The sequence below is a fragment of the Mobula hypostoma genome, chromosome 15 (assembly GCF_963921235.1).
Source record: "Mobula hypostoma chromosome 15, sMobHyp1.1, whole genome shotgun sequence".
Lineage (NCBI taxonomy): Eukaryota > Metazoa > Chordata > Chondrichthyes > Myliobatiformes > Myliobatidae > Mobula > Mobula hypostoma.
Window position 1 is genome coordinate 57,458,728 of NC_086111.1, and position 27,757 is coordinate 57,486,484.

General features: G+C 39.3%; 1 protein-coding gene across 2 annotated transcripts; it reads right to left on the reverse strand.

The window, feature by feature from the left end:
- fbxw12 (F-box and WD repeat domain containing 12) lies at positions 1 to 26,410 on the reverse strand. Of its 2 annotated transcripts, XM_063068126.1 has the most exons (10): positions 26,160 to 26,407; positions 16,516 to 16,553; positions 11,856 to 12,019; positions 10,090 to 10,211; positions 8,147 to 8,356; positions 6,264 to 6,425; positions 3,795 to 4,005; positions 2,854 to 3,032; positions 2,634 to 2,764; positions 25 to 258 (listed from the first exon to the last, which is right to left on the reverse strand). In XM_063068126.1, exons 1-10 carry the CDS (start codon positions 26,265 to 26,267, stop codon positions 159 to 161), a joined length of 1,425 nt encoding a protein of 474 aa, XP_062924196.1. In that variant the 5' UTR covers positions 26,268 to 26,407; the 3' UTR covers positions 25 to 158. The 2 variants fall into 2 exon arrangements, with proteins under 2 accessions (XP_062924197.1, XP_062924196.1); XM_063068127.1 differs by lacking the exon at positions 6,264 to 6,425 and having other exon boundaries at positions 1 to 258; positions 26,160 to 26,410.
- Positions 26,411 to 27,757: the final 1,347 nt, after the last annotated feature.

Genomic DNA, 27,757 nt, shown 5'->3' on the forward strand with positions numbered 1-27,757 from the left:
GAAAATATTGACATTTAATCTTGCATAAAAACTTCAGTGACTAAAATACAGTCGAGTCACTTACAAAATTACCTGCTTTGCTATTTTACATGATAACACATTTGATTTTGTAGAATTCATTCTTCAAACAACTTTGCAAATCAATTAAAAATACTAAATTACATGCTGAAGTTGTATGCTTTCAGAACATCTTTACCATCCTTCGTTTCAACGGCACCCACTATGCTTACATAGTCACAGACAACACTCGTAAAACCCCTGTGAAAAGAAAATTCAAATTTTTAAGCTTCATGGAATCAACTTAAGTCTTTAGAGGGAACTGAACAATTCACTTTAGTTTGTGGTTTGAGTCAGTAAGATCATATAACATAAAAAAGCAAGCTCTTTGGCCCACTATTTTCATAGAATTTGTAAAAAAAAAAAAATTTTTCATTGTCTCTTGCTACAGCAGATGATACAGCTTTGCATTATGAAAAGTTAAGATAAAGCCTGTTTAAAGCAAATCCCACCCCCATAATAAGGTGTTGTCTGTATCCATTTGGATCAGGGTTTCCCAGTGTTTTTCAGCCATAGACCTCTACCATTAACTGAGGTCCATGGATCCCTGACCTAGATGTTTAAATGCTATGAAAATATCTGCCTCCACCACCCCACTCAGATCCTCTGGGTGAATAACATTTTTCATTGGGTCTCTTCTAACATCCCAAAATTATGCATGTCCTTGAGTCTAAAACCACTTGGACATCTCGCCTTGTAACTGAAATGTTCCATCCTGATAAATCTCTGCCCTTTTATTATTTACCTGTGTTAAAGGTGAAGAATATTGGTCTATCTCCAAGGCAATAACTCAAAATTTTACTTTGGAATTAATACGTAATGGATTCTTATGCTATATTTGTCACATAGAACAGTACTGGCCCTTTGGTCCATGATGTGCTGGCATATACAGTATAAACCTACTCCTCAATCAATATAACCCTTCTATCCTACACACCCCATAACCTTATGCTTCTTACATCCATGTGCCTATCTTTCTTGGATGTTACTATTATCCACCATCCCTGCTAGTGTGTTCCTGGTACCCAACACTATTTTTAAAAAAAACTTACCTGACACCTCCATTAAACATTCCTCCACTCACTTTAAATTCACATTCTCACGTATTGGCTATTGTCACCCTGGGAGAAAAAGGTGCTGACTGTCCACTCTTGTGCTTCTCAATCTTATTTATCTTTTATCAAGTTGCCTCTTATTCTCTGTAGCCCTAGTTCACTCAACCTTTCCTTACAAATCAAGTCCTCTAATCCAGACAGAATCCTGCTAAATCTCTAAACCCTGTTTAAAGCTTCAACACCCTATCATGAGTTGACCAGAACCGAATACAATACTCTTAGTGTGGTCTAACCAGAGTTTTATAGAGCTGCAGCTTAATCTCAATTCCCCCAACTAATGAAGACCAGCACACCATACACCCTCTTAACTTGCATGGCAATTGTGAGGGATCTGTAGACTTGAATACCAAGATCCCTCTTCTTTGACAGTGCTAAGAATCCGGCTATTGACCTTGTACTTTATCTGCCACTTGTTTGCCCAACTCTGGATCCTGTCAAAATCCATTTTAACATCTTCATGTCATCTGCAAACATACTAATTCTGAATCCATGCAGCTAAGTCTCCATGGATTCCATGTCTCATGACTTTCTGGACAAGCCTACCATGGGCAACCCTGTCAACCATTTTCCTAGTATTATATGGTCCACATCCACCACTAACTTCATCAATTTATTTTTTCATCTTGACAAACTCAATTAGCCTTGAGGAATGACCTGCTCTTCACAAAAGTTATGTTGATTATCCCTAATAAGGCCATGCTTCTAACAATGTTTGTAAATCCTCCTGAATGGTTTGCCCACCACTGACATAAGGCTCACTGGACTATATTTCCCAGGATTATCCCTGTTACTTATATCGAGTAACAGAATGACATTTGCCTTCCTCCAAACCTGGCATCACACCTGTGGCCAGGGAAGATGCAAATATCAATGCCCCTGCAACCTCTTCCCCCTTGCTTCACAACTGGCTCCTGTGACTTGGCTATCCTAATGCTTTTCAGAAGCTCCAATACTGCCTGTTTCTTAACCTTGACATATTCCTCTTCTATACTGATCTCGTACTTGTCAAGGTGAACACTGAAGTAAAATATTCATTAAGAAGCTCCCCCATCTCCTTTTCCAGGTACGTTACCCTCTATCCCTGAGCAGTCCTACCCTCACTCTCATCATCCTCTTCATGTACTTTCAAAATGCTTTGGGTGGTTCCTTAATTCTACTTAGCAAGGCCTTCTCATGTCCCATTCTAGCTCTAAGTCCTGTCTTAAGCTCCTTCTATAGCTACCTTATAATTCTCAAAAACTCTGCTTGATTTTTGCATCCTAAACTTTTTCTTCTTCCTCTTAAATATTCTACTTCTCATCAGCCATGGTTCCTTCACCTTACTATCCTTTCCTTGTCACACATGCCAATGTGCTGAAGATTAATCCTTTGTAAAATAACAACACTTGACACTTCAGAATGTTAGAAGCATATTATCATTCCCCATTATTAACCATGGAAAACAGCCAAATAAGACAATACCTGGACTTCATGTGGGATCCTCCAAGTAAGTGATAATTACTTTCAAGATGGAGACATTTGTTTGACTGTCTTTTCCATGTATATACTCTAAGAGACAAATCCATTGAAGCAGTGACCACACGGAAAGGATCCTTTTTTTGGGGGGGAGAAAAAAAAACACTGAAAATGCTTTAAAAACTAGCACCATTACTTGATGTAATCTGTTGGATTATTAACATACCAGAGAAATCCCACTGATGGTACCGTTGTGGTCATGAAAACTGGCAAGGTGTACCCCATCAATGGAAAAGAGTTTCATTTTTGTATTATGTGCTATAATAATTGTATTACTTCCATGGCCTTCTATAAGTATATCATTCCTGCCAGCCTCTTCATAAGTGAAACTTCCAACTTGTTCACCTTCCAAAAAATGTCAAAGAATAAAGTCAGCTGTGTACTACAGCTCAAAATGGCAGCATTCTAAGTATCAATTATTCACAAGGAAAAGGACTGCAAAAAGGTCCTAACTACATATACTTACTCAACAAATACATCTGAATAATGGACGTATCAGTTTTGGCAGCTTTATGGAATTATAAATCATGCTGAAACTTGAACAGCTGCAAGATCAAACTGGTTATAATAATTATTTGGGCTTCAATCCAAGTGCACAGGTCTCACCCAGTACCTCATTAATATGCACAATGTTCTTGTATGAACCGTAAAAGAGCAAGGCAGAATATTTGGCAATGAATGTAATCATCTCACCAGTCAATACATTAGTATATTCACCCAGTTTTTAAATGTAAGTTCTGGATTATGTTAGGAAAGGGAAATGTTAAATTTTATTCTAGTTGGCATTGAAACTAACTATAGTATCCTAACTGCCTACTCTGAGATAAATTGGATGGAATAAATATTACATGGGAGGACTATAGTACACTAAATAGTTAACTTGAAGGTCTCAGATTAACTTCAATGTACAGAAGATTTGAACTCATACAATTGCAAAGGGATGTACTGATTTTGCTTAAAACCAAGCAGAAACCCACTGAATGATAAATTAGAATTAAAAATGACTACCATTCAAATCCCAGTGCTCACAGTAGCAATGTTTCATGTATATTCTTAAGGTTTAAATGTCATTTCATATTTTTATACCAATGGAAAAAACCTTAATACCTTGTATTTCTGGTTTATGTTTTCTTTTTTGACATACATTAAGAGTAATGATACTTTTTTGTGAAACCATAGCATTGTTGTTGGTCACAGTAACCACTCTGGATGGTGCTTTAGGTAACCAGCAAGCTGTGTAGCAGTTGTTTACATATAGGGCATCCACTGGCAGTCTATCATCATCAAGGCAATCCATTAAATATTCTGTCCGCAATACCTGTAAGGAATGCATTTTGGTTTAGTAGCTTTGTTTCTCCTATTGGACAACATGCATTTCGTTGCATATTTAATTTAATAAAATTGGCTCCTAATCCATCAAAGTATTTGTGTAGCATTAAAAATAACATTAACTAGTTGATATACAATTTTAAAAAATACCTCATGCTGTTATGTTTGGTTTATTGTATTTTTAAAAACTTCTCTCACAAAGCCAGGTATGTAATTTAAGATCCAAATTCAAAAAGAACTAAGGGGGACCTTGGTAAATTAAATTGCCAGGTCATCAGTCTGACTACTTGGAAATTGTATAAAATACAATGTCAAAAGCTGAGCAAGTTTGACAGTGAGCTCCATGATACTATGCATCAATGAAATGGATGTGACCTGAAGAGAAAATAGATTAATTTTCTCTTTTAAGGTCTTTGCAGCATTCTAAATAATGGATGAACATTATTATTATGTGTCATGTTGTATGATCTGGGTGATCATGGTCAATGACCATGATTGTTCTTGGCATTCTTTCTATATAAGTGGTTTGCCATTGCCGTTTTCTGGGCAGTGTCTTTACAAGACAGGTCACCCTAGTTATTATCAATAAACATACAATAGAGTAAGTTTACTGTAAACCTAAGAAATTAGGAGCAGGTTTGGGCTACGAGTCCTTCAGTGTTGCTTTAATATGACCATGGCTGAACGAGGTTGGCCTCAAATTCTCTTCTGTGACATTACTCCATGCCCTTCTATTCCTCAATGTATCAAATGCTTATCCACCTCCAATTTAAATACTTCTATTGATCCAGCTTCCGTCACCCACCAGGGCAGAGAATTTCAGACATTCACCACCCCTTGGAGAGAAAAAACTTTCTCATGCCTCAGTTTTAAATGACCAGTACTTGATCTTATTATGCATCATCATTCAAGACTCTTCCCCCTAGTGAAAACATCCTAACATCTACCCTGCCAAGCTGCCTTCGGACCCTATATGGAGGAATGAGATCACCCATCACTCTTCTAAACTCCAAGTAATATTTAACCTCTTGAGAGGATACCACCATCATTGCAGGAATTAGCCCAGTAAACCTCCTTTGTACAAACTCCAATCTTACTATTTTTTGAAGGTAAGGGTACCAAATCTAGATTTAAACAAATCAGAACAGGACTTCCACTCACTTTCAAAAGAAGTTGTTCTGATTTTACATATTTTTCTATACAATACCTGCCCGGTCCATCACACGCTGAATGTCAGTTTTTCCCTCATTATTCTGTGCCACTGCTCTTATTTTCCTTTTGATCTATTAAATATTCTATTCTTGGATCCCTCCTGCCTCCTAGTTTGTCTAAATCTCCATTTCTAACCACACTTGCTGAGGCAATACTGGTGTCGGTGGCCCAGAAATCAGAAACTATTTCTCCCACACCATGCTTTGAGTCATGTATTTACCTCCCTAATCCTAATTACCCCGTGCCACTACTACTGAAATATGAAAAAACTGCATTCTTTTCCATTTTAGTTTGGGTAAACTTAGTAAACTTGCTTCTTCTATAGTTCTTATGGACAACTCAAAGCCCTTCATATCCAATGTAACAAGCAATGAACAAGTACGATAGGCAAAACACAGGAAATACTCTGATGGAAGGTCACTGAGCTGAAGCATTAATTTTGTTTCTACCCTCAGAACTGCTGGCCAACTGATTATTTTCAGAATTTTTTGTTTTGTTTTTCTTTCAAATGTTTACCATCTGCTATATTTAGATCTAAATTTAAGATTGTTGAACCTCAGATGTCGCTTTTGCCTATAAAGCACAACATGCAGAATCATATGGCTGTGTTACAGACATGCATGAAAGCAATCAAATTTATTTTCTAAATCAATATTAGAAGAGAGCAATTTCAGCATCTCTCATTTCAAATCCTATTTTCACTATTCTCAGTCAAACTGGATTAAGGCTGCTGTGCGTTAATATGTAAATGGTTAAACAACAGATGTGATTTCAATAGTACTTCAAAGTGCTTGACATTTCACTGAAGCATTAAATTTGATGTTACATAATTTGAAAACATAGCACAGTACAGCACAGTATGACCCTTCAGCCCATGATATTTTGCTGACCTATGTAAACTTAGTCCATCCTATATAGCCCATAAACCTCCATTTTCTTTCATCCATGAGCCTATCTAAGAGTCTCTTAAATATCCCTAGTGTATATAGTACTTTATGGGTAAAAGATCTAAAATGGTGTGAAGTATATGTTTACCTTAGCAGAGACATCATTATTTTTTGTACCACAAATGATCCATTGATGATTGGGTGAAACCAGTAAAATATCCACTGGTTTGCCATCAATTAGTGATAAGTGAGAGATCTGGCTGAGATTAGGAATAGTTAATGTGATAAGTGCTCCTCCCCTTGTGCCAATCTGCAATGACAAATATTGAACACTATATTATTCGATGCTACTTTCTTTAAATCTAATTTTAAATAAACATTACATTCTTAATCCACCAAGGGCAAATTTGATATAAGTTTGTTATATTTGTTATAGCAGAATTATTGAATTCAAGAAAAAAAAAATCGGAATACGTTTAGGACATGAAATTTAAAGAATTTACAAGGAAGTGTTAGAACTACAGAAGTATAAAAAAAATCTCCAAATATATTCTGAAAAATCAATACTAATGATGAAATAAGGGTGTTTCTACATCTACAATAGAACACTAATACTAATGCAAACCCCAGGTTATTGTTTTGTGGCATCTAAAGTGGAATAAATTTTAATGACCGTACTTCTAAAACTGCAGCAGTGAAATTATGGAAATATATTGAATAATTACATAAATAAATATATTTTTTTACCATATTACTCTCATCGTAAATTGATTTGAGGCAGTTTTTCAATGCTCTTAATGAACACCCTCACCACAATCAAGTTTTTCTTGTGCAGTCCTCAGCACCCTTTAGTTATAGTATTAACTTTACTCTCAGTGTGGTTGTAATCATTTAATGTGTTTGATTTTGTATCTCCTTCAAGCCTCTGCCCCTTGATCCTGAGGTCTTTCCAGCCTTCCCCATCCCCCCATTATATAAATTTTCACACTGATTATAGAGAGATTACAGCTACTCCCCATGAGAATTACCATGGAAGATTAGTATATCAACTAAGAATAAAAGTCAAAGAAACAGGCCCATTTGGCAGGTCACTTCGAATACATCCGAAACAGAAAAAGTAATTTGGACCAGTCGAAATTAGTTCCAATTTATTATCTGATATTTTAGATCAGAAAATGACATTCGGAGACGATGCCAAGTTAACTTTGTTTCTCCACTGTCTGATATGCTGAGTGTTTCCAGCAGCTAAACAATGTCCTGTTTCAATTTCAGTTTTTCAACATCTGCAGTGTCTGTGGTCCAGATCATGGCCTCATCTGAAATGGTGCCATATTCCATTTATTGGAAATGAGTACAAAGTTTACCTGTCTTTTCATTTTCTGCTAAAGAATCAATTCTGTACTGTCTGCTTATCTGTGAAGCACACCATCCTTTTATGAAGTCACATGCATTACTACTTTTGGCAAGTTAAGAGGACAAACATAGCAGAATACTTACCTATCTAAAACTCCCATATGAAAAGAAACAATATTTCTAAACTTCTGAATGACTTGTCTATTTGACAATCAGTGTCATAACTTCTCAGCTGGACTATCATATAGGAAGAGAAATTTATTTTTAGTTGCTACCATTAAAAATGTGAGAATAACTATTACTGATAATTCCCTAATAGTCCACTGAAATAGGGGGAGCTAAATATTGACAGCTACATGCAACAGATGATTTTGTTTTAAGGAGTCTCAGTTCCCTCATTTAACTATGTCTATTGATCATGGCCATTTGAAACTTCCTTTATCCAATACCACTCTAGGAACAAAATAACTATGGATATGAAGTGTTAGTAGAAAAAGACAAATAGAACTACTAAAAATAAAGCATTTCAAAAATGTTGCAAGTAATTTGCTGTTTAATAAATTGTAAGCCTGATACCTGATAAAACTTTTTCTTGTAAATGACTAGAATAAGACACAGGTGATAAGCATATTCCATACTTTTAGTACACAAAGATGATTAAGTATATGAACAACATACAGTTAAGCAGTGCTGGTCTTCCATGTTGTAGGTCACCAAATTACAAATTGTACATGAAGTTGCGAAAACAGCCAGTTCCTCTCCAGTTTGTCCATTCCAAAGTTTAATGTTTCCTTTGGCGTCTGCTGTGATCACAAGGCCTTGTTGTGGAAGGGTTGATAATTTTACCAGAGGTTCTTCTTGTACTGGTGTTGACCATAGCTGCTTGCCCTTTGAAATAAAAGATCATTACTGCCATTTTGGTGATGTAAGTAAATGAATCCTCCAGCAAAAGATCTTTAATATATATATTTTAACTTCCAGCATCTTTCTACATTTATTTGAAAGTGCAAAACCAGTTTTAAGAAAATATCACAAATGTAAAGGATGAAGCTCTAGTTCAACCACACAACCAAATTTTTGCAATTTTTTTCTTTTTCTGGTCGAACTGAAATAATGGATTTCATACTGTATGCTTTAGTGGAGCAGATGTTTAAAACGCTGAATGGTATTTGGTCGAAATTCTCAAAATAACTGACTCTTCACCTGAAATTTACTTCACAGTCTTATCATAATTTTGAGCTTTCTCAGTATCCCTGAACATCAACTTCATTTAATCTGTTTATTATTTTAAAGATACAATTAACCTCTTCTTCTCATATTCCTTTTAAGGAGGTTGTATTTAACTTTTACAACTTCTTAAGTTTCAAAAGAATAAAAATGTACAATGGTTGTCCAAATCCTTTAGATTGCCCCTATGTCTTTTTTCCCAAATTTAGGGACAGTGCTTCATCCCTATTAGATTCACAAAATAGCAGAGCCTCTTCATTGCATTTTGAATGGATGAACTTAGGCAGCAGTGTACGTACTTATGAAAAAAGATACAGGAAGTGACAGGCGTAAGTTAATGTGCTACAGTTTATGTGATCTCCAGCATTTCCATTGTTTTTGGTTGAGATATTGGGACAGAAAGGGGCTAAAACATTTATGAAATACAGTTTATAATTTTGTCCATTTTGATGTTTGACAATTAATGTTGTAGTTTTCTAATCTTTTAAACTGTCTTATTTTGACATTGTTCCCCATTTGGTACTCCTGACAGGACAGCAGTCCTTTTTCATGCTGTTGGTCATCCAGACCAAACACGCACACATATGTACACCAATATTTCAAAAAGAAGTCATTCACTCAAGTTGCACACTGTGCCAACCTGGTTACACTGCTGTCCCACTGCTCTCCCGCAACCTAAATGCCAAAAACTTACGCAAATCCTTGCACTCCTGGTTGCTGCAGATTGTTTCACTAAAACCTTGTGCAAACCCTTGAACTTGGCTGGCAATCCCACAGTAAAGAATGGACCTTAGGTCAGTGAGGACGGAGTCCTTTGGGGTGGTTTTGGGTTGGCCAGGGTGAACAGTGCAACCACTCAGTGCTGTGACATGATTAGTGTCAAAGATTATGGGGAGAAGGCAGGAGAATGGGGTTGAGAGGGTAATAAATCAGCCAATATTGAATGGCGGAGCAGACTTGGTCAGTCGAATGGCCTAATTCTGATCTCGTGTCTTATGTTAGGGATCGGCAACACCTACTCCATGTGTTTCAAATTACCTGGATCCCATAGTCTCATTCATCAGCTGCTGGATATGATGGAAACTGGTGTTTCACCAATTCCCCTGCCCCTATCTTTGGCTGTAGTCCAACGATTTATCCATTTTAACATGGTCAGTGAACTGGAGAGAGCTGTGCAGCCAAAGAGGCCATAACTTCTACTGTATCCAACAGGTGGTGAGGTGGGAGACAGTAAGATCCAGGTGGACTGACAACACAGAGCCCCACATAGCCTGAGACCCACATATATACAGTATTGTAAAATTCCCCATTTTCAATCTTGGGAATGTTCAGGGTGTTAATTCTGAAGAATAATTGGTTACGTTAAATGGATTTTTTTAATAGAGTGAGCCAACCTCCTGAATGCTCCATGCTCGCAATGTACAGTCTGTAGATGTTGTACAAACCACTGATTTCCAGGCCCTAGCTTCAAATTGATTGTCAGGATTACTACAGTACTGCAATCCGGTGATCCTACCTTTAAAGATGAAAAAAAAGAGATAAGAGCATGAATAACATTTCTTAAGAGCAAAGTAGCTATTTACAAGTAGCATGTGGGTCGCTTTTCTTTGCAGCTCATTTCTTTTGATTCTACAATGCCAACTTCATCCCATCCTGGCTAATTAAAGTAGTTTAGATACAGTGCCAAAATACCCAGCCGTTTCAAATTCCCATATGCAATGGTTTTTAATCCTCACTGCAGGTAACACCAAGACCAACCTGGTTGCTACTTAGGGAAAGTTCAGTTTAATTGCTTCATTGCAGCAGGAGCCAAGTGACTGTGTAAGTAGATTAAAGACAGAAATGGGAGATGGAAGCAAGGGCAGAAAAAGAAACTGGGAAGTAGTTCAAAAGGAGCCCGAGCATGGAACTACTGAGCAACCCTTTTTCAAATTTCCAAAATCTGAAACCAGACAGTTCTGAAAAGTGACCTTACTTACATAATGAACAGAAGTTAATGACATACACTATATAAAGCAAAAAAATGAAGATCTAGATCATATATTGAAAGAGTGGATTTGTCAGCATTGGAATGAACATGCTGCTGATCATGAAACAAGCAAGGATCTCTCAACAAACTGAAAATTGAAAGTAGCTGTGAATATTCAGAAAACTGGTTGCAGGAATTTAAGAAATGGCAGGGAATTGAATGTTTAAAGATTTACGGTGATAAGTTGGCTGCTGATCATGAAACAGCAGATAAATTCATAGATGGGTTTGCTGAGATTGTCGCTGATGAAAATCTAACATGCTGAAAGGCTTCATAGTACATATGTGTGATGAACAAGTGTAAGACAAACACTGCTTACCGGTAGCACAGTAATTCAGAGTTGTAAATGTCGGTGATCCCAAGCTATCTCCTTATATATTCCAAAATCTGAAACCTGAAACACTTCCGGCCCCAAGCATTTCGGATAAGGGATACTGAACCTGTAGTACAAAGATCAAGGGACTGAAGCCTAAGTGCAGATTGGAGCCCAAAGGACCAGGGAGAATGGCAAGTAGGAAACTGTAGACAGTTTCCACAGAACTATGGTAACTTGAAAGCCACAGCAGGAGACAGGATGCTGCAAATGAAATGTGAGCTCTGGAGATTATATTGTGGGGAAATAATGAAAAATTGTCAAAGACTCTTTCCTAGTGGGAGGATGACAAGTGTGTCGAGTGTTGTTACATGAGTTTGGGGCCAGAAATAAAGCTAGGATCAGAGAATTCTTCAGTGGCTGGATGGAGAGGGGGAAGATGGATGGGAATATGTTAATGTTGATTATATTTTTAACAACACAATAAGCTCATTTAACTCATTTCCACATCAGGGTCTGCATGCTACAACCATGTCCGTTGTGAAGGAAAACCATCCACATTTATTATTTTCCGGCTTGTTAGCTGAGTTGTTGATAGAATTGGCTGCAGGAATTTGGAAAATAAGCTCCACTAATTTTCACGCAGTAGCATTTTGAAATGTTTGGCTTTGGCATAGACAGTAGACAGGCCTTTTCTTCTCCACACTCTTGTTCTATAAAATTCTACTCTTTATATGTGAAACAAATCAACAAATACAACAAAATAAATTAAAAACTGTCTCTTACTACTACAACAAATCAGGCTTTTTGCCACTTACCACTGTGACCCCTGAAGGTTGTGCAGGTATAGTCAGCTCTGCCACGCCCTGATGCCATGCGCTGTTCTATTTTGGAACGATGCAAGTAATACTTTTTCCAGGAGTTTATTCCATCATCTACTTTTGAGAGATTGCAGAAGATCCATCGCTCCAGACATAGTCTTCTATACATTCAAATATTGAGAAACACAAAACATTACGTAAACCTCAAGTAATGAGGGAGGGGAGGATGGAGGAGGTGTGGCATTCCTACAAAACTGACCTTATTGTGATTTTCCATAACATGGAGCTGCATCATCTGTGTATGCATCAAGAAACGCAAGTTGAAGGAAACATTTTTTTAGATTATGAAGACACGTAGTCCTCTTTTATTGTCATTTAGTAATGCATGCATTAAGAAATGATACAATATTTCCTCCGGTGTGATACCACAAAACAAAGGACAGACCAAGACTGAAAAAACTGACAAAACCACATAATTATAACATATAGTTACAGCAGTGCAGCAATACCATAACTTGATGAAGAAGTCCATGAGCACAGTAAAGTTCAAAGTCTCTCAAATGTCCCACATCTCACGCAGATGGGAGAAGGAAGAAAAACTCTCCCTGCCATGCTGACCACAATCCGACTCCGAGTCATCTGAAAACTTTGAGCTCTGATCAGCTCTCCGACACCGAGTACTGAGTGCCATCTCTGTCCGAACCATTCGACCTTCTTCTCGGTCGCCAAAACCAGGCAAGGCTGGGGATTTTGAGGCCTACCCTCCGAAGATTCCCGACCACGCAGTAACGACAGCAGCCAACGAGCGTTTCAGAAATTTCTTCAGATGTGCCTCTGTGCTTTCACGAGCATTCTCCATCAAATTAGAATTGTCCATGGCCCGTATTTATCAGATACGATATCATTTTTCACCGGAGGGCTGCGCACACGCAGGTGCGCCTCCATCTTCTCCTCACGCCTTAACGCAACACAGTTTGAGGTTTGAGGGGCAACCCTAACCTGTGCGTCTTTGGAATGTGGGAGGAAGCTGGAGCACCAAGAGGAAACCCAAGCAGTCATGTGGAGAGTGCACAGGCAGCAGTGGCTGATCGCTGGTGCTGTAAAGTGTTGCTCTAACCACTATGCTAAGGTGCCACCCCATTGATTTATTTACAGGTTTTTTTTTCCCTACATAAATTCTGTGAGAGTGAATTTTATTTGCTTCTCAAATTTTTGGATAATGATTTGTGAATTCTTCAAGGGCAAATCTGTATTACCTAAACAGCCATAACACAGGGATTGCCTGATTACTCAGTCACTCCAAGTTTTCTGTAATGCTTATTTTAATTCCAAAAATAAAAATTAGTGTTTTTTTTCTTGGCTGGTCCTCCTTTGTCTCAGAATGGTTTTACTAAACATTACTGCAGACTCAAAGTTTCTCCATACATGGATGAAAAAAGGTTCCAACCATGCAAGGCAGATTTTAGTCATGAGATTTCTGGATGAAAAATAATTCTGACTTCTCTATTGCAAAGAAGAATTGTAATGGAATACACTTCACTTGCCCTGTCTGAGCAATAATAACTTGGGAACAGTCAGAATAAAGCAGATTACTCGATTGACGTTGGTTCCAACAATGTATACCATCCTCAGGATGCACTGTAACAACTCTCTCAGGCATTCACCGGAACATTTTCCAAGTTTACAGCTGCTGCCACCGCTCAGAAGGACAAAGGCAACAGATTCAGGGGAACAACATCCCCAAGTTGCACACTGTGCTGATTTGAATACGCATAGCCCTGCTCTTCCTTTGTCACTGAGTCAACATCATGGAATCCCCTGTGGAATACTATCCTGGGAGCATTTCTACTGTGAAATGTTCAAGAAGGCAATTCACCACAATCTCCTCATGGTGAATAAGAAGGGACAAACAATGTCTGTCTTCTCAGATATACATCTAAAAAGGTTAATTTCTGAAAAGACAAGTTAACAGTACCGAGTGCAACTCACATTACTCAAAAGAATGTTCAATAAATTATCAATCAATTCCATATTGAAAATCTCTGCTTTATACCATAATTTATATTCAGTTACAATTTAAAGGTCAATTAAGCTTGCATGTCATACACTGAAATGGCTGAAAATGCTTAAGGGATTCAGGAGTTTAGTAGTATCAGTGAGGAGGGGAAACAGGAATTAGCATTTCAGATCAATGACTTTTCATTAGAATGCTTTAAATCAGAAGCCAAGCTGCAATTGCATAAACTGTCACCATGTTAAGGAAAGAAAATGTTAACCAGATTTTTTTTTTGTTTTACATCACCATCTGGGCAGATAAGGATAAAGTGAATTAGGACAATATAAATAAAACAGAAAGTGGCCAATCAGCTCCTCAAACCCAATTTGCCATGTAATAAAATCATGGTTGATCCATTCTTGACCTCAAAACCATTTTCCCATGCTCTTCCCCTATCACTTGATTATCCAAATAGTTCAAATTTCCTTCGATTTCCAACTAGAATCTTATTAAAGACTCTACATCTACAGCCCTCTGGGGTGGAGGTCCAAAAAGCCATGACAGTCCAAAGCAGTATCTGATCGTCATCTCAGACAGATAAAATTATATTCTGAAACTCTGCAACCTAGATTTAGTCACTCATCCTAACCTTTTATAGGCTAGTCCTCTATCCTGCCAGTATATTACCTGGAGTGCTACATATCTGCGTACTATGTGACATGGCACCTTATCAAATGCCTTCTGAGAATCCAAATATACCCCTTTATCTATTGTTTGTTACCTCTTCAAAGAACTGTAAGCAAATTTAATCAACCACGATTTCACTTTCGTGAATCAACTTTGACTCTGTTCACTTGCCTCATGGCTTTCTAAATGTTCCAGCATTTTCCCCTATGACAGATGCTAGGCTAACTGCTCTATAAATTCCTGGGTCTTTTTTTTGAATGTCACAACCAACGTTTGCAGAATATCTTAATCCTCTGGGACCTCTCCAGTATTTAGGGAATTTTGTTACAGTGCAACTGAACATCCACTTCCTTTAACACCATAATATGTAGTCCATCAGACCCAGGGAGTTCTCAGTCTTTAGCTCATTAGTTCACCCATTACTTCATCTGCAAATGACAGAGGTTGTTTTAAGTCCTTCCACCCTACAGTCCCCTTAATTATTAATTATTAAAAATGCTTTTGGGGACCTCTACCATACTAAAAAAAAAATGTAGAATCTCCACCATTTATCTATTTCCCTATCTCAACCTCCAAGACACAAAACTTTAATTTTGCCGCTCAAGGTAGCTTGTTATGTACCTGTACTTTTCTCTCAGGTACCTTGACTGAGATATATGAAATATCTCCTCAAATCCCTGCTACTGCTGAACTGTCATCCCGACAATTGTAACTAATGTGAGGTGCCTGATACACATGAAACCATTCCTTAGCAGCAAACCAAGAATTATAAGGCAGAAACAGAGCGTGCAGGAGAGAAGAGAAAAAATAGCATAAAATGACTACATAAAAGCCTTATACAAAAAAATTTCACACATACAAGGGGTCTTTGATGGACTCTAGGGGTGGTGGTGTGGGTGATTGCTGGATGTGATTTATGATGCAGTTCCACCATCACAATTACTCTTTCTTTCGGCAAGACATCTCTTAACCTATCGCTGCAGGGCAATGTGACATGCCTGTCGAAGAATTGTGAATAAAACTAAATGATGCAACTTCATTCATCTAGAAAATAGAGACTGGTAGGGAATGGTGCCATCAACCATATCAACCTAATGGGGGGGGGGAGGTGTAGGGTTGTGTTGTTCTGGCTCAAAGTTAGAAAATAGAGAAGGAAGTTTGGAGAAGGATATGACTGACAACCACATCGAGATTACAGAAATGGGGAATATATCTTGTAATTTAGCTGCAGGAGGAGCAGAATCCTACCTGGAGAAATAGGTACCTCCATGAGAAGCAAAGCCCACTTTGGAAATGAATACCATTTCACAAGATGGCTAAAATGCATTTTTCGAGAGGTGAGAGGTTGGGAGTGTCCGGGAGGTTGACAGAAAGGTTCTCATTGAAATTACGTGTCAATACTGGCTCCACCAAAGTAATTGTTTCCCTCTGCACTCATGATCAAATGCAATAATCCCACAATACAAACAATTATGATGACGTGTTAGTTATATCTCAATAAGTAGTGCTCTTACTCCAAGTTGGAAAGTCTAAAATAAGACCAAAACCTGAATATAGCTGAAGCTGCTGCCTTTAGAGAGAAGTTCCTCTACTTTCCCAGGTGGATGGAATGATTCCCATGACCTATTTAGAAAGTAGGAGAGTTCTCCTTAAAGCCCTGTCCAACGTTATCACTCAACCAGTATCAGGAAAACCAGTATCAAATTGTTATTGGGGCAGATTTCTCAAATTACAAAGACAACTATACTTCCAAAAGCATATGTCCAGGGTTTGGAGCATGCAGATGTCAAACACAGCACTAAGCAAATGTAAATTCTCTTTTTATTCACAAGTACTTACTACTCATGCAGCAATAAGGGACATGACATAGCGCAAGCAAAATGAAAGGATGCACCTTCCTGCCTTAGCAACAAAAAGGAGTAGTAACTACCACACGGATTGCAAATGCAGGCAACAGTAATTAATTAGCCTCACCTCCACAGCCAAGGAGTATCTGCAGCTTCATTCCAAGCCTGTAATTATAAGAAGTGAGAGATTAGGGACAAATCTATTAGACAGTGATAGTGTGCAGAATTCGCAATTTGTTACAATGTATTGAGGCAGTTTGGAAATGGCATGAGAAAGCCACTAAGCAGTATTGCACCCATATTGTACTGTCTCAGTACTTGTATATTTGTGTGCTGTAGCACTTACTTTTTATTTGCAGTTATTTTGTAAATAACACTATTCTTTGCATTTCTGGTCAGATGCTAACTGCATTTCATTGGCTTTGTATCTGCACTCAGCACAATGACAATAAAGTTGAATCTAATCTAATCTAAATGTATTCCAAGAGATCCTTCCAGTGGAGGCAACAGTAAATTCTTTGATCACAGAAATTCTCAATTTGAGGAAGCGGGGGTGTCAAAGAGGAGTGACCTCTTTGATCCTGTTAAGCAGGTGTGTAATTCCAGCCCTCACTCAGAATTCTGTCCCTTCATTTCCAGACTTAAGGAAGAGAAACATGCAGAACAACTATGGCTTTAACAAAGAACTACAGTCCACAACAGGCACCAAGTTCAAAGCATTAGGAGAAATTGTTAAATGCATAGAGTTCTGTTTTAAGCAGAATCCCAAAGAAAAGGGAAGTGGTTACAGAGGTAGAGGGAGGTGGAAAATCCCACACTATAGGGGATTTGACTCTGTTACATACCAGCAGCAATAGATCACAAATTGAGTAGGTTTTAATGTTAAAACCACTATATTTATTAGTATCTATGCAAAAACATAGAAAATTAAACGAAATAAACATAAGTTAACAGTGTGTGTAGCTCCCAAACTGTCAAGCTCAGGAACAGTTCTTAAAGTCTTAAGATGGCAAACTAGAAAGGTCCAGTATCCACAGAATAAGTGAGGGGAGGGACTGGTAAATCCACATTAAAATGTAGAGAGGAGGCGATCATGAAGAATTCCACAGGTTCCACGCTGGGAAAATGAAGTAACAGTCACCGAAGATCTTATCCATCGAGTCGTCCTGAAATCCACGTAGAAATGTCACAAGGTGATAAGTCACGGAATATACCCTAGCACAGGTGGTTACCACAAAACATACCCGAAACTATGTACGGGTTAACAAAGGTGGTCGCCACAGGATACCCCAACAAAATCCATGTATGGATCATATGAAGTGACAGTCACACAATTCTCAGGGCATGGGAAAGTATCAGACTTTACCCATTGCTGCAGCAAGCTCCTGCCAGCAGCTTGCGGTCCAAAACTTCCACTCTCTCTCTCCCGCCCCCCCCCACTTCTTTTTCGAAAGTCCCAGTGGTCTGTCGCAGCTTGTTATACTGACGTCATAGTCCCACCTCATCCAGGCGTTTTAAAGTGACACCCACAGTAAACGAAACCGTGGTCACGCAACAACTCCGAAAACTTTAATCACCAATGAGGAGACCAAGGTGTGTATAACTGCTTAAAAGTAGAAGAATGGAGAAACTGGACTTAAGGTTAAAGATACAATGGGACAAAAACAATGGTAATCCAAACACAGGGATAAAAAATGTATATCTTAGGAGACCGTTTATGAAGAGCAGTTGTATCATGTATAAGGGATGAGCAGAGGTGATTCAATATAGTTTTCTTAGTAGAGTTTTAGATAAGTTGGATCAGGAGTGCAGTGAAATAAAAAATCATTTTGCTAATGAGAAAATTCAGTCAATGAAAAAAGCCTTAAGGAGGGGTTCTAGTGACATCATCGTTCAAAATGGCAGCTTAAATCAATAGCTCCTCTGGAAAAAAGCATATTTTGCCCCATTAATCCATCAAATACAAGATCTTTCAAAAATATCTGAATTGATAAGGGGTCAAAAATGGGGAAAAAGAATGGAGATAAAAAAAAGCACCACTGCGGAGCCTATGGAAGAGAGGTACAGCGAGCGGCTCTCCTACACCTGTGCGTGGCAGCAAGGCTGATGCCTGGCCTCATGCAGGCGAAGCGGAAAATATGATAGAGATTCTGGAAAAGATAAGGGAAGTCCAGAAAGATATAAAACAGCAACTAAATGATATAAAGTCAGAGCTCGCCAACGTTAATCAGAAAATAGCGGTGGCAGAGACTCGAATTGAGAAGGTGGAAGATCGCATGCAAAATGTGGAGCAGATACTAAGTAAGACGATAAAAATATTAAATCAACAGGGAAGTAACTTGCTTGACCAGGAGGGAAGATTGCGACGGAAAAATATCAGGATTTATAATGTTCCCAAAGGAGCAGAGGGATTGTCGATGATAGACTTTGTAGAAAAGCTGGTGCGGGAAGCGCTGGAGATTCCTCCAACTACGAAGATTGAAATTGAGAGGACGCATCGTTACCTCGTCCCGCGGCCCTCTGGAGACAGAGAAAGTAAACTGCGCTCAATAGTACTCAGATTCCTTCGATTCAAGAGCAAGGCGGAGATTCTTTGAAGGGCCTGGGAAAAAGAAGAGGGTGTTTTGGAACGGGAAGTTAATATACTTCGATCATGATTACCCCCCGGCAGTCCTACAGAAACAGAAGGAATATTTCAAAGCAAAACAGTGGATATTATCTACATGGACTTCAGTAAGGCCTTTGACAAGGTCCCGCATGGGAAGTTAGTTAGGAAAATTCGGTCGCTAGGTATACATGGAGAGGTGGTAAATTGGATTAGGCATTGGCTCAATGGAAGAAGCCAAAGAGTGGTAGTAGAGAATTGCTTCTCTGAGTGGAGGCCTGTGACTAGCGGTGTGCCACAGGGATCAGTGCTGGGTCCATTGTTATTTGTCATCTATATCAATGATCTGGATGATAATGTGGTAAAATTGGATCAGCAAATTTGCTGATGATACAAAGATTGGAGGTGTAGTGGACAGTGAGGAAGGTTTTCAGAGCCTGCAGAGGGACTTGGACCAGCTGGAATAATGGGCTGAAAAATGTCAGATGGAGTTTAATACAGACAAGTGTGAGGTATTGCACGTTGGAAGGACAAACCAAGGTAGAACATACAGGGTTAATGGTAAGGCACTGAGGAGTGCAGTGGAACAGAGGGATCTGGGAATACAGATACAGAATTCCCTAAAAGTGGCGTGACAGGTAGATAGGGTCGTAAAGAGAGCTTTTGGTATATTGGCCTTTATTAATCAAAGCATTGAGTATAAGAGCTGGAATGTTATGATGAGGTTGTATAAGGCATTGGTGAGGCCGAATCTCGAGTATTGTGTTCAGTTTTGGTCACTAAATTACAGGAAGGATATAAATAAGGTTGAAAGAGTGCAGAGAAGGTTTACAAGGATGTTGCCAGGACTTCAGAAACTCAGTTACAAAGAAAGGTTGAATAGGTCAGGACTTTATTCCCTGGAGCGTAAAAGAATGAGGGGAGATTTGATAGAGGTATATAAAATGATGATGGGTATAGATAGAGAGAATGAAAGCAGGCTTTTTCCACTGAGGCAAGGGGAGAAAAAAACCAGAGGACCTGGGTTAAGGGTGAGGGGAGAAAAATTTAAAGGGAACATTAGGGGGGGGCTTCTTCACACAGAGAGTGGTGGGAGTGTGGAATGAGCTGCCAGACGAGGTGGTAAATGCGGGTTCTTTTTTAACATTTAAGAATAAATTGGACAGATACATGGATGGGAGGTGTATGGAGGGATATGGTCCGTGTGCAGGTCAGTGGGACTAGGCAGAAAATGGTTCGGCACAGCCAAGAAGGGCCAAAAGGCCTGTTTCTGTGCTGTAGTTTTTCTATGGTTTCTAAAACGAATATTAAAGCAAGAAAAGATTAAATTCCAAACCCAGTACCCTGCTAAACTGAGGGTATTTTACCAAGAAGGGATACGACTATATCAGACGGTGGAAGAGGTGACTACAGACATGAAGAACAGAGGACTGTCCATTAGCATGGTCAAACCAAGGGAAAATCTGGCTGAGCAGTTATCCCAATCTGCTTGGGAAATAGTAAGAGAGCCAAGAAAGCAGGGGACGGGAGCAGGACGAGAGAAGGATATTAGGAAGAGACTGTGAGTTCTCCGAGGACAGCCCTCACCTCCTCCAGAAGAGCCATAAGGTTTGGCTAACTTCAAAAGTGCTGATAAAATAAACAGAAGCAAAAATAGACGGTGATATACCTATCTTGAGAAATACGTATTATAATGTGGATATTATATTACTCAATTTTTAAAAATTCATTCATTCATTCCTTTTCCCCCACTTAAATGAGAATATATACATGGGAGGAATACACAGGGAAATCATTTCTGTATAATGGACATAGATTATTTTACTTACTTCTACAGGTACAGCAGCGGGGGCCCTCAACTCACAGGTAGGAGGGGCTATCTCCCACAGCTAGACGTTTCTTCTAGCTCAACCCAGGGTCATCTAGAGACCCCAGCCTTGGAATCACACTTTGTTACCTTTTTTTCGCGTTTCTTGGCTCTTATTTGTTCAGGGAGTAGATCGACTAAGTTATATACTGCAAATTTCAATGCCATACTAACAGATAAATACACACGGCTAAGGACAAAGTAAAATTCATTTCTTTTAATGTCAATGGGCTGTTGAATCCAGTCAAGTGCAGTAAAATTCTATCAAAAATGAAAAATGAACAAGCCCACATAGTATATTTACAGGAAACTCATTTAAGTGATAATGAGCATGGAAAATTAAAGAGACTAGGCTTCACTAACTTGTTTTTCTCCTCACATAAATCAGGACATAGAAGAGGAGTTGCTATTCTCATCTCAAGCAAGCTAAATTTTGAAAAAGTATTTGAAATGGGAGATAAGGAGGGCAGATATATTCTGGTAAGGGGGAATATAGATGGAAATCCAGTTACTTTATTGAATATATACACACCCCCAGGAAGTGATATTAGTTTCTTCCAGAAAATTACTAATATTATGGTAACGGAAACAGAAGGTCTCTTGATATGTGAAGAGACTTAAATTTACAATTTTTAGATTATGAGAACACTCAATCCTCTTTTATTGCCATTTAGAAATGCATACATGCATTAAGAAATGATACAATATTTCTCCAGCGTGATATCACAGAAAAACAGGACAATCCAAAGACTAACACTGACAGAACCACATAATTATAACATATAGCTACAGCAGTGCAAAGCAATACCATAATTTGATGAAGAACAAACCATGGGCACGGTAAAAAAAAAAGTCTCAAAAATCCCCGAGTCGATTGACCCTCGAGTCCCCGATAGCAGGCGGCAAATGGAAGAAACTCCCTGCCATAAACCTCCAGGCACCGCCAACTTGCCGATACCTTGGAAGCAGCTGACCACAGCCGACACTGAGCCCATCCATCCAAAAACTTTGAGCCTCCAACCAGCCTCTCCGATACAGCCTCCTGAGCGCCATCCTCTGCTGAGCGCCTTTGACCTCGCCCCGGCCGCTGAAACAAGCAAAGCTGAGGATTCGGGGCCTTCTGCTCCGGAGATTCCGGTTACCACACAGTAGCAGCAGCAGCGAAGCGGGCATTTCAGAAGTTTCTCCAGATGTTCCTCCGCGCTCTCACGTCTGTCTCCATCAAATCAGAATTGTGCACGGTCCCCTACTTGACAGATTACGGATATCATTCACCGGAGAGGCCGCGCACGCTGCCATCGCGCCGCCATTTTCTCCTCCTCCAAATTAGAACCAAAGTTAGACTCTTCCAATAGAAAAACTTATGAAACAAAGTCCTTACATAAGAAAGTTAATACACTTTTTGAGGATGTTGGTCTAATTGATATATGGAGGGATCTTTTCCCCGACAGAAGGGATTACTCTCATTATTCTGCCCCCCATTCCATATATACAAGAATAGACTATTTCATAACATTTGGAAAAGATAGAGACAAAATAACCATCTGTGGAATTGGGACAATAGATGTAAGTGACCATGCACCTATATATTTATCTGTTGCTTATGACCTACAACCAAAGAATACTATTTGGAAATTAAATTCAAATCTACTCAATGATCGCTATTTTAAGGAACAAATTAAAAAAGAAATTGGTCTTTACTTAGAATTCAATGATAATGGAGAGGTTTCACCTCCCACTCTATGGGATACTCTGAAGGCTGTCTTAAGAGGGAAAATTATAGCGATGTCTTCATATAAGAAAAAAATAATGAATAAATCATTAGAGGAATTACAAAATAAGCTGAAGGAACTAGGAAAAAACACAAATTGAATTTGGCACAGGATACACTAGAGGAAATTTTAAAAATTAGGAATGAAATAAATAGTTTGGCTACACAAGAAATTAGAAAAAAATTAATGTTTCTGAAACAGAGACACTATGAAAGTGGATCTAAATCTACAAAAATACTGGCGTGGAAACTGAAAAAAAAATAGCAGAAAATACAATTCATAGAATTAGGGATCCAAGAACAAAAGTGATAAAAAAAAAAATAAGCTAAGTGAAATTCAAGAAGCTTTTGAAATGTTTCACAAAACTCTATATTCCAAAGTTCCAGGGGGAAGCATAACCCAAATTGACACCTTCCTGAATTCTTTAGAGTTACCCACTTAAAGCAAAGAACAAAATAGAACGACAACTGCTGACATAACTGAAGCTGAACTAAAAATTGCAATTAATCGGCTTAAATTAAGGAAGTCACCAGGATCAGATGGATATACGGCAGAGTGGTATAAAGAATTTAGAAGTGAGTTAATCCCTGTTTTACTCCCCACACTGAACTGGGCTCTAAGAAAGGCACAAATGCCACCCAGCTGGAAGGAGGCGATAATCTCAGCTATACCGAAAGAAGGCGAGGATAAAATGGAGTGTGGGTCATTTAGACCAATATCTGTTCTTAATGTGGATTATAGAATATTTACCTCCATCATGGCCAAACAATTAGAAGAGTTTCTACCCACAATGATACATAATGATCAGACAGGTTTTATACAACAACGCCAAACACAAGACAATATACGAAGGACACTTTACATTATGGATCATATAAAAAAAATGAAATTGAAGCAATAGTGATAAGTGTGGATGCTGAAAAGACATTTGATTTGGTTAACTGAAATTTTCTTTAGAGTTTTACATAGATTTGGTCTACATGACACAATTATTAAAATTATACAACAATCCTACTTCCAGGATTAAAATCAATGGATATTTATCTAATAGTTTTACCCTAGAAAGGTGCATGAGACAGGGTTGTGCTTGGTCACCGCTACTCTTCACATTATATCTGGAACCATTAGCTCAATACATCAGACAAAATGAAGATACCAGGGGAATTACTAATAAAGGGACAGAGCATAAATTGGCCTGTTGCATGGATGATATTCTGATCTCTCTAGGGCAACCAACATACTCTTTACCTAAATTGATGCAATCCTTTGAACAATATGGCCAATTATCAGGATACAAGATCAACACAGATAAAATCCAACTACTTTCATATAACTATAGCCCACCAAGAGAAATTGAAAGTGGATATCCTTGGGCATGGCAAAGAGTCTGTCAAATATTTGGGCATCATTATGTCAAAAGATTTGGCAAACTTATCAGAATGCAATTATCAGCCTATATATAAAAGAATTAAGGAAGATATAACAAGATGGAACCCAATTCCTTTTCTTGGTCTCAGTTCAAGGATTGAATCTATTAAAATGAATATACTGCCCGACTACTATATCTCGTTCAGACCCTACCAATAGAGATTAATCAAAATCAATTCAATGAATGGAACAAGATGTTATCAAGATATATATGGCAAGGTATAAGGCCTAGGATTCATCTCAAAACTTTGCAATTAGCCAATGAAAAGGGGGGGATGGGGCCTACCTTCTCTTAGAGATTATTATTTTTCAGCACAGTTGAGAGCTGTGATATGCTGGTGCAACCCATCATATGATGCTCAATGGAAAAACATTGAGGAGAGGATATTTTCCATTCCCATACAGGCAATTTTGGCTGATAACAACCTACAAAGTTACATAAATAATATTGACAACCAGTGGGTAAAATGGACTCTTAAAATATGGAAAACTATTATAAAAGAATATAAACTAGAGAGAGACATTGCAATTCTTAAATGGTGTGCATGTGACTTGGATTTTACGCCGAATAAACTGGATGCTAGATTTAAGGACTGGACAGCTAAAGGAACAACAGCTATTTGCAATATAGTGAAAGAAGGAACACTGTTCAGTTTTGAAATGCTCAAAGAGGCCCTAAGTTTGATATAAAACCCTCTAGCTCATTCACAATTTCCTTATATTTTGGAGCTTTTTTTCCCCCTCAGGTTGGCACAATGAAAATTCCATTTGGTCCAGAAAAATCTGGCTCGCAACAAACCCCCATTCATACCATAGTGCGGTTGGTGCAAGAGGTAACATAATAACACAGGAATACAGGAACAGGAGGAGGACATCGAACCTGGTCCACCATTCAATAAGATCATGGATGATCTGCATACGGACTCAGCTCCACCTTTTCCACATTACCATGAATTCCCTTGCTGTGCAAAAATCTATATAACTGTGTCTTAAATATATCTAATAAGGTAGCTTCTATTGTTTTATTTTACTTGATGTTTTATGTCTTCATAGTGGAGGATAGAGCAAACATCCCAAGGAATACAGATAGTTTCAAAAAGGAGGGCAGAACCTGTGACAAACTGTGGGAAAACTGGAAGGATTAAAGGCAACACACACAAAACTCAGGACTGGCGAAGGGTCTCGGCCCAAAACGTCGACTGTACCTCTTCCTAGAGATGCTGCCTGGCGTACTGTGTTCACCAGCAACTTCGATGTGTGTTGCTTGAATTTCCAGCATCTGCAGAATTCCTCGTGTTTACGTTTTTAAAAGGACAGTTAACATCTTCAGGATCAATAATCATGGAAAAAGTAGTCATTTAGTAAAAACAAAGCTTAACACAATCAAAAGCCAACATGGTTTTGTGAAAGGGAAAATGACATTTTCTATGTTCCTGAACTATTTGGTGATCCAACAAACTGACGGGGGGGGGGGGGGGGAAGAGTCCAGAGGTAGTGCATTTAGATTTCCAGAAGTACACCTTAATATGGTACTTAAAAGGCTGCTAATGATCACAAAGACCACCAATAGTCAGAATAAATGAATGGACTTTCTCCAGACTGAAAAGATGTTCCTAGCGGAGTGCCTCAGAAACCGGACCCTGACTCCCAATGATCACTGTATTAATAATAAAGGGAGCATGGTGCAGGTCATGCGAGATTGGCAAAGGTGGAGAGTTGAGGCCTGGGTTAGATCAACATTCATCAATCGGAACTGCAGGGAATTGCGTGAGTGTTCAAGCGACCTATACCCGCCTCTTCTGTGCATCCTTGTGCCTGCATTTGTTAGCCGGGATAATTTATTTAGTCGGGCCCCCCAGTACTCCGAAGCACAATACACAGAATAAATTAACATTTGGTGCTAAATAGGGCGCTGAGTAATCCAATGTCACACATGAACACGTCCTGTACTGGAGTGGTGCAGAACGCTCCCGTTTCGGTGCAGCAACCGGGACCATGGCCATCGGGCACAACGTTCAGAACTGTAACGCTGCCGTTCCTCCCTCCACAGCTGCTGCCCGATCTGGCGGGTGTTTCCAGCGCGCCCTGGGGTTACCTACCTCGTTCACCTGCGAGACCTGTCGCAGATCATCGGCCTCCAACAGACTGAAGATATGGATCAGACAGTCCCGGGTGAGGGCGGAGACCGGCACCGAGCTCGGCTCCATGCCGGGGGAATGCAGGCGAGAGGTCGGCAGCCGCTGTTGCCGAACTAATTACTTAGGAGGAGGCGTCTTCAATCCGCAGGCACCATCTTCCGCTCACCGTCCACAGTGGCCGGCCCTCTACGGCAGCCCAAGAGGCACAACCCTCCCACAGAACCCGTCATCTGAGTGCGCAGATCCCGAAAGCTAAATTCCATTGCCCCTTCAAACTTCATCAATCTCTGCCGCCTCCCGCATCACCCCACAACAAGCCCTACTGATTCTAAAAGTTCTTCGCCCAATGGAGAAACCAGCCTTCAGCCACCAGGTGGAAAAAAAAGAATAGCGTTCGCCACGAGCCCCGCTCTCTACTAGTCACTGCCTTAACTCTATCTTTTCACTATGTTGCTCTTCCATATCTGCATTGGTCCCGGCAGAACACCAATATTTCTTGCCGCTCTCACTTCTGATCAACTTCTACCCCACCGCCCCCCTTCCATTTTTTTTAAACTCTCTCCATCTCTGGAAATTGGTTGGTCACCAATCTCCATTGCGAGCCTGTAGAATCCCACAGCCCTCTCAGTTTCATTTCCTTCCACCGACTTGTCGCAAGCTCCATTCTAATCTGCGAGTTTCTCCCACTCTGATAACAGAGCCTTTCCCATCTCTTCCTCAATCATAGTTTAACCTTCACCTTTGCTGACAGGACTTTCAATCTCGTCAGTACCCCCCTCCTGCCCGGAAACAAGGACAAAGTTTTCTGATTCTCACCTTTTACCTCCCCACCTCCACATTCACTATGTAATTTCTGCCACCTTGAAAAAAATAACAACATTCTGACATTTTCCCTTCCCATTCAAACTATAAACATATCGATGCAGCTATACCCGTCTCTTCCGTGCATCCCTATCCCTATCCCTATCCCTATCCCCCATATTTGAGGAGATATGATTTGTCAACTAAAACACTTGAAAACTTCGACAAATGTACGGTGGAGAGCATTTTGATTGGCTGCATCGCCGTCTGGTATGGGGGCGGGGGCGGGGGAGTCGCTTTTGCACAAGATCGAAGTAAGTTACAGAAACTTGTAAGATTAGTCAGCGCCATCATGGGCAGTGGCCTCTGTAGGATCCAAGACATCTTCAAGGAGCGGTGCCTAAGGAAGGTAGCGTCCATTATTGACCCCCGGTACCCAGGACATGCCCGCTTCTCGTTGTTACCGTCAGGAAGGAGGTACAGGAGCCAGAAGGCACACACTCAGCAATTCAGGGACAGCTTCTTCCCCTCTGCCATCCCATTCCTAGATGGACATTGAACCAATGAACACTATCTCACTACGTTTTATTAGTTTTTTTCCATTACTTATTTCAACAGAACTATTTAATAGGCATTTATATACCTAATGTAATTCAGATTTTTCTCTATATTTATTTATCATGTATTTCATTGTACTGCTGCAGTAAAGTTAACCCATTTCACGACGAATGCCAGTGATACTAAACCTGATTCTGATT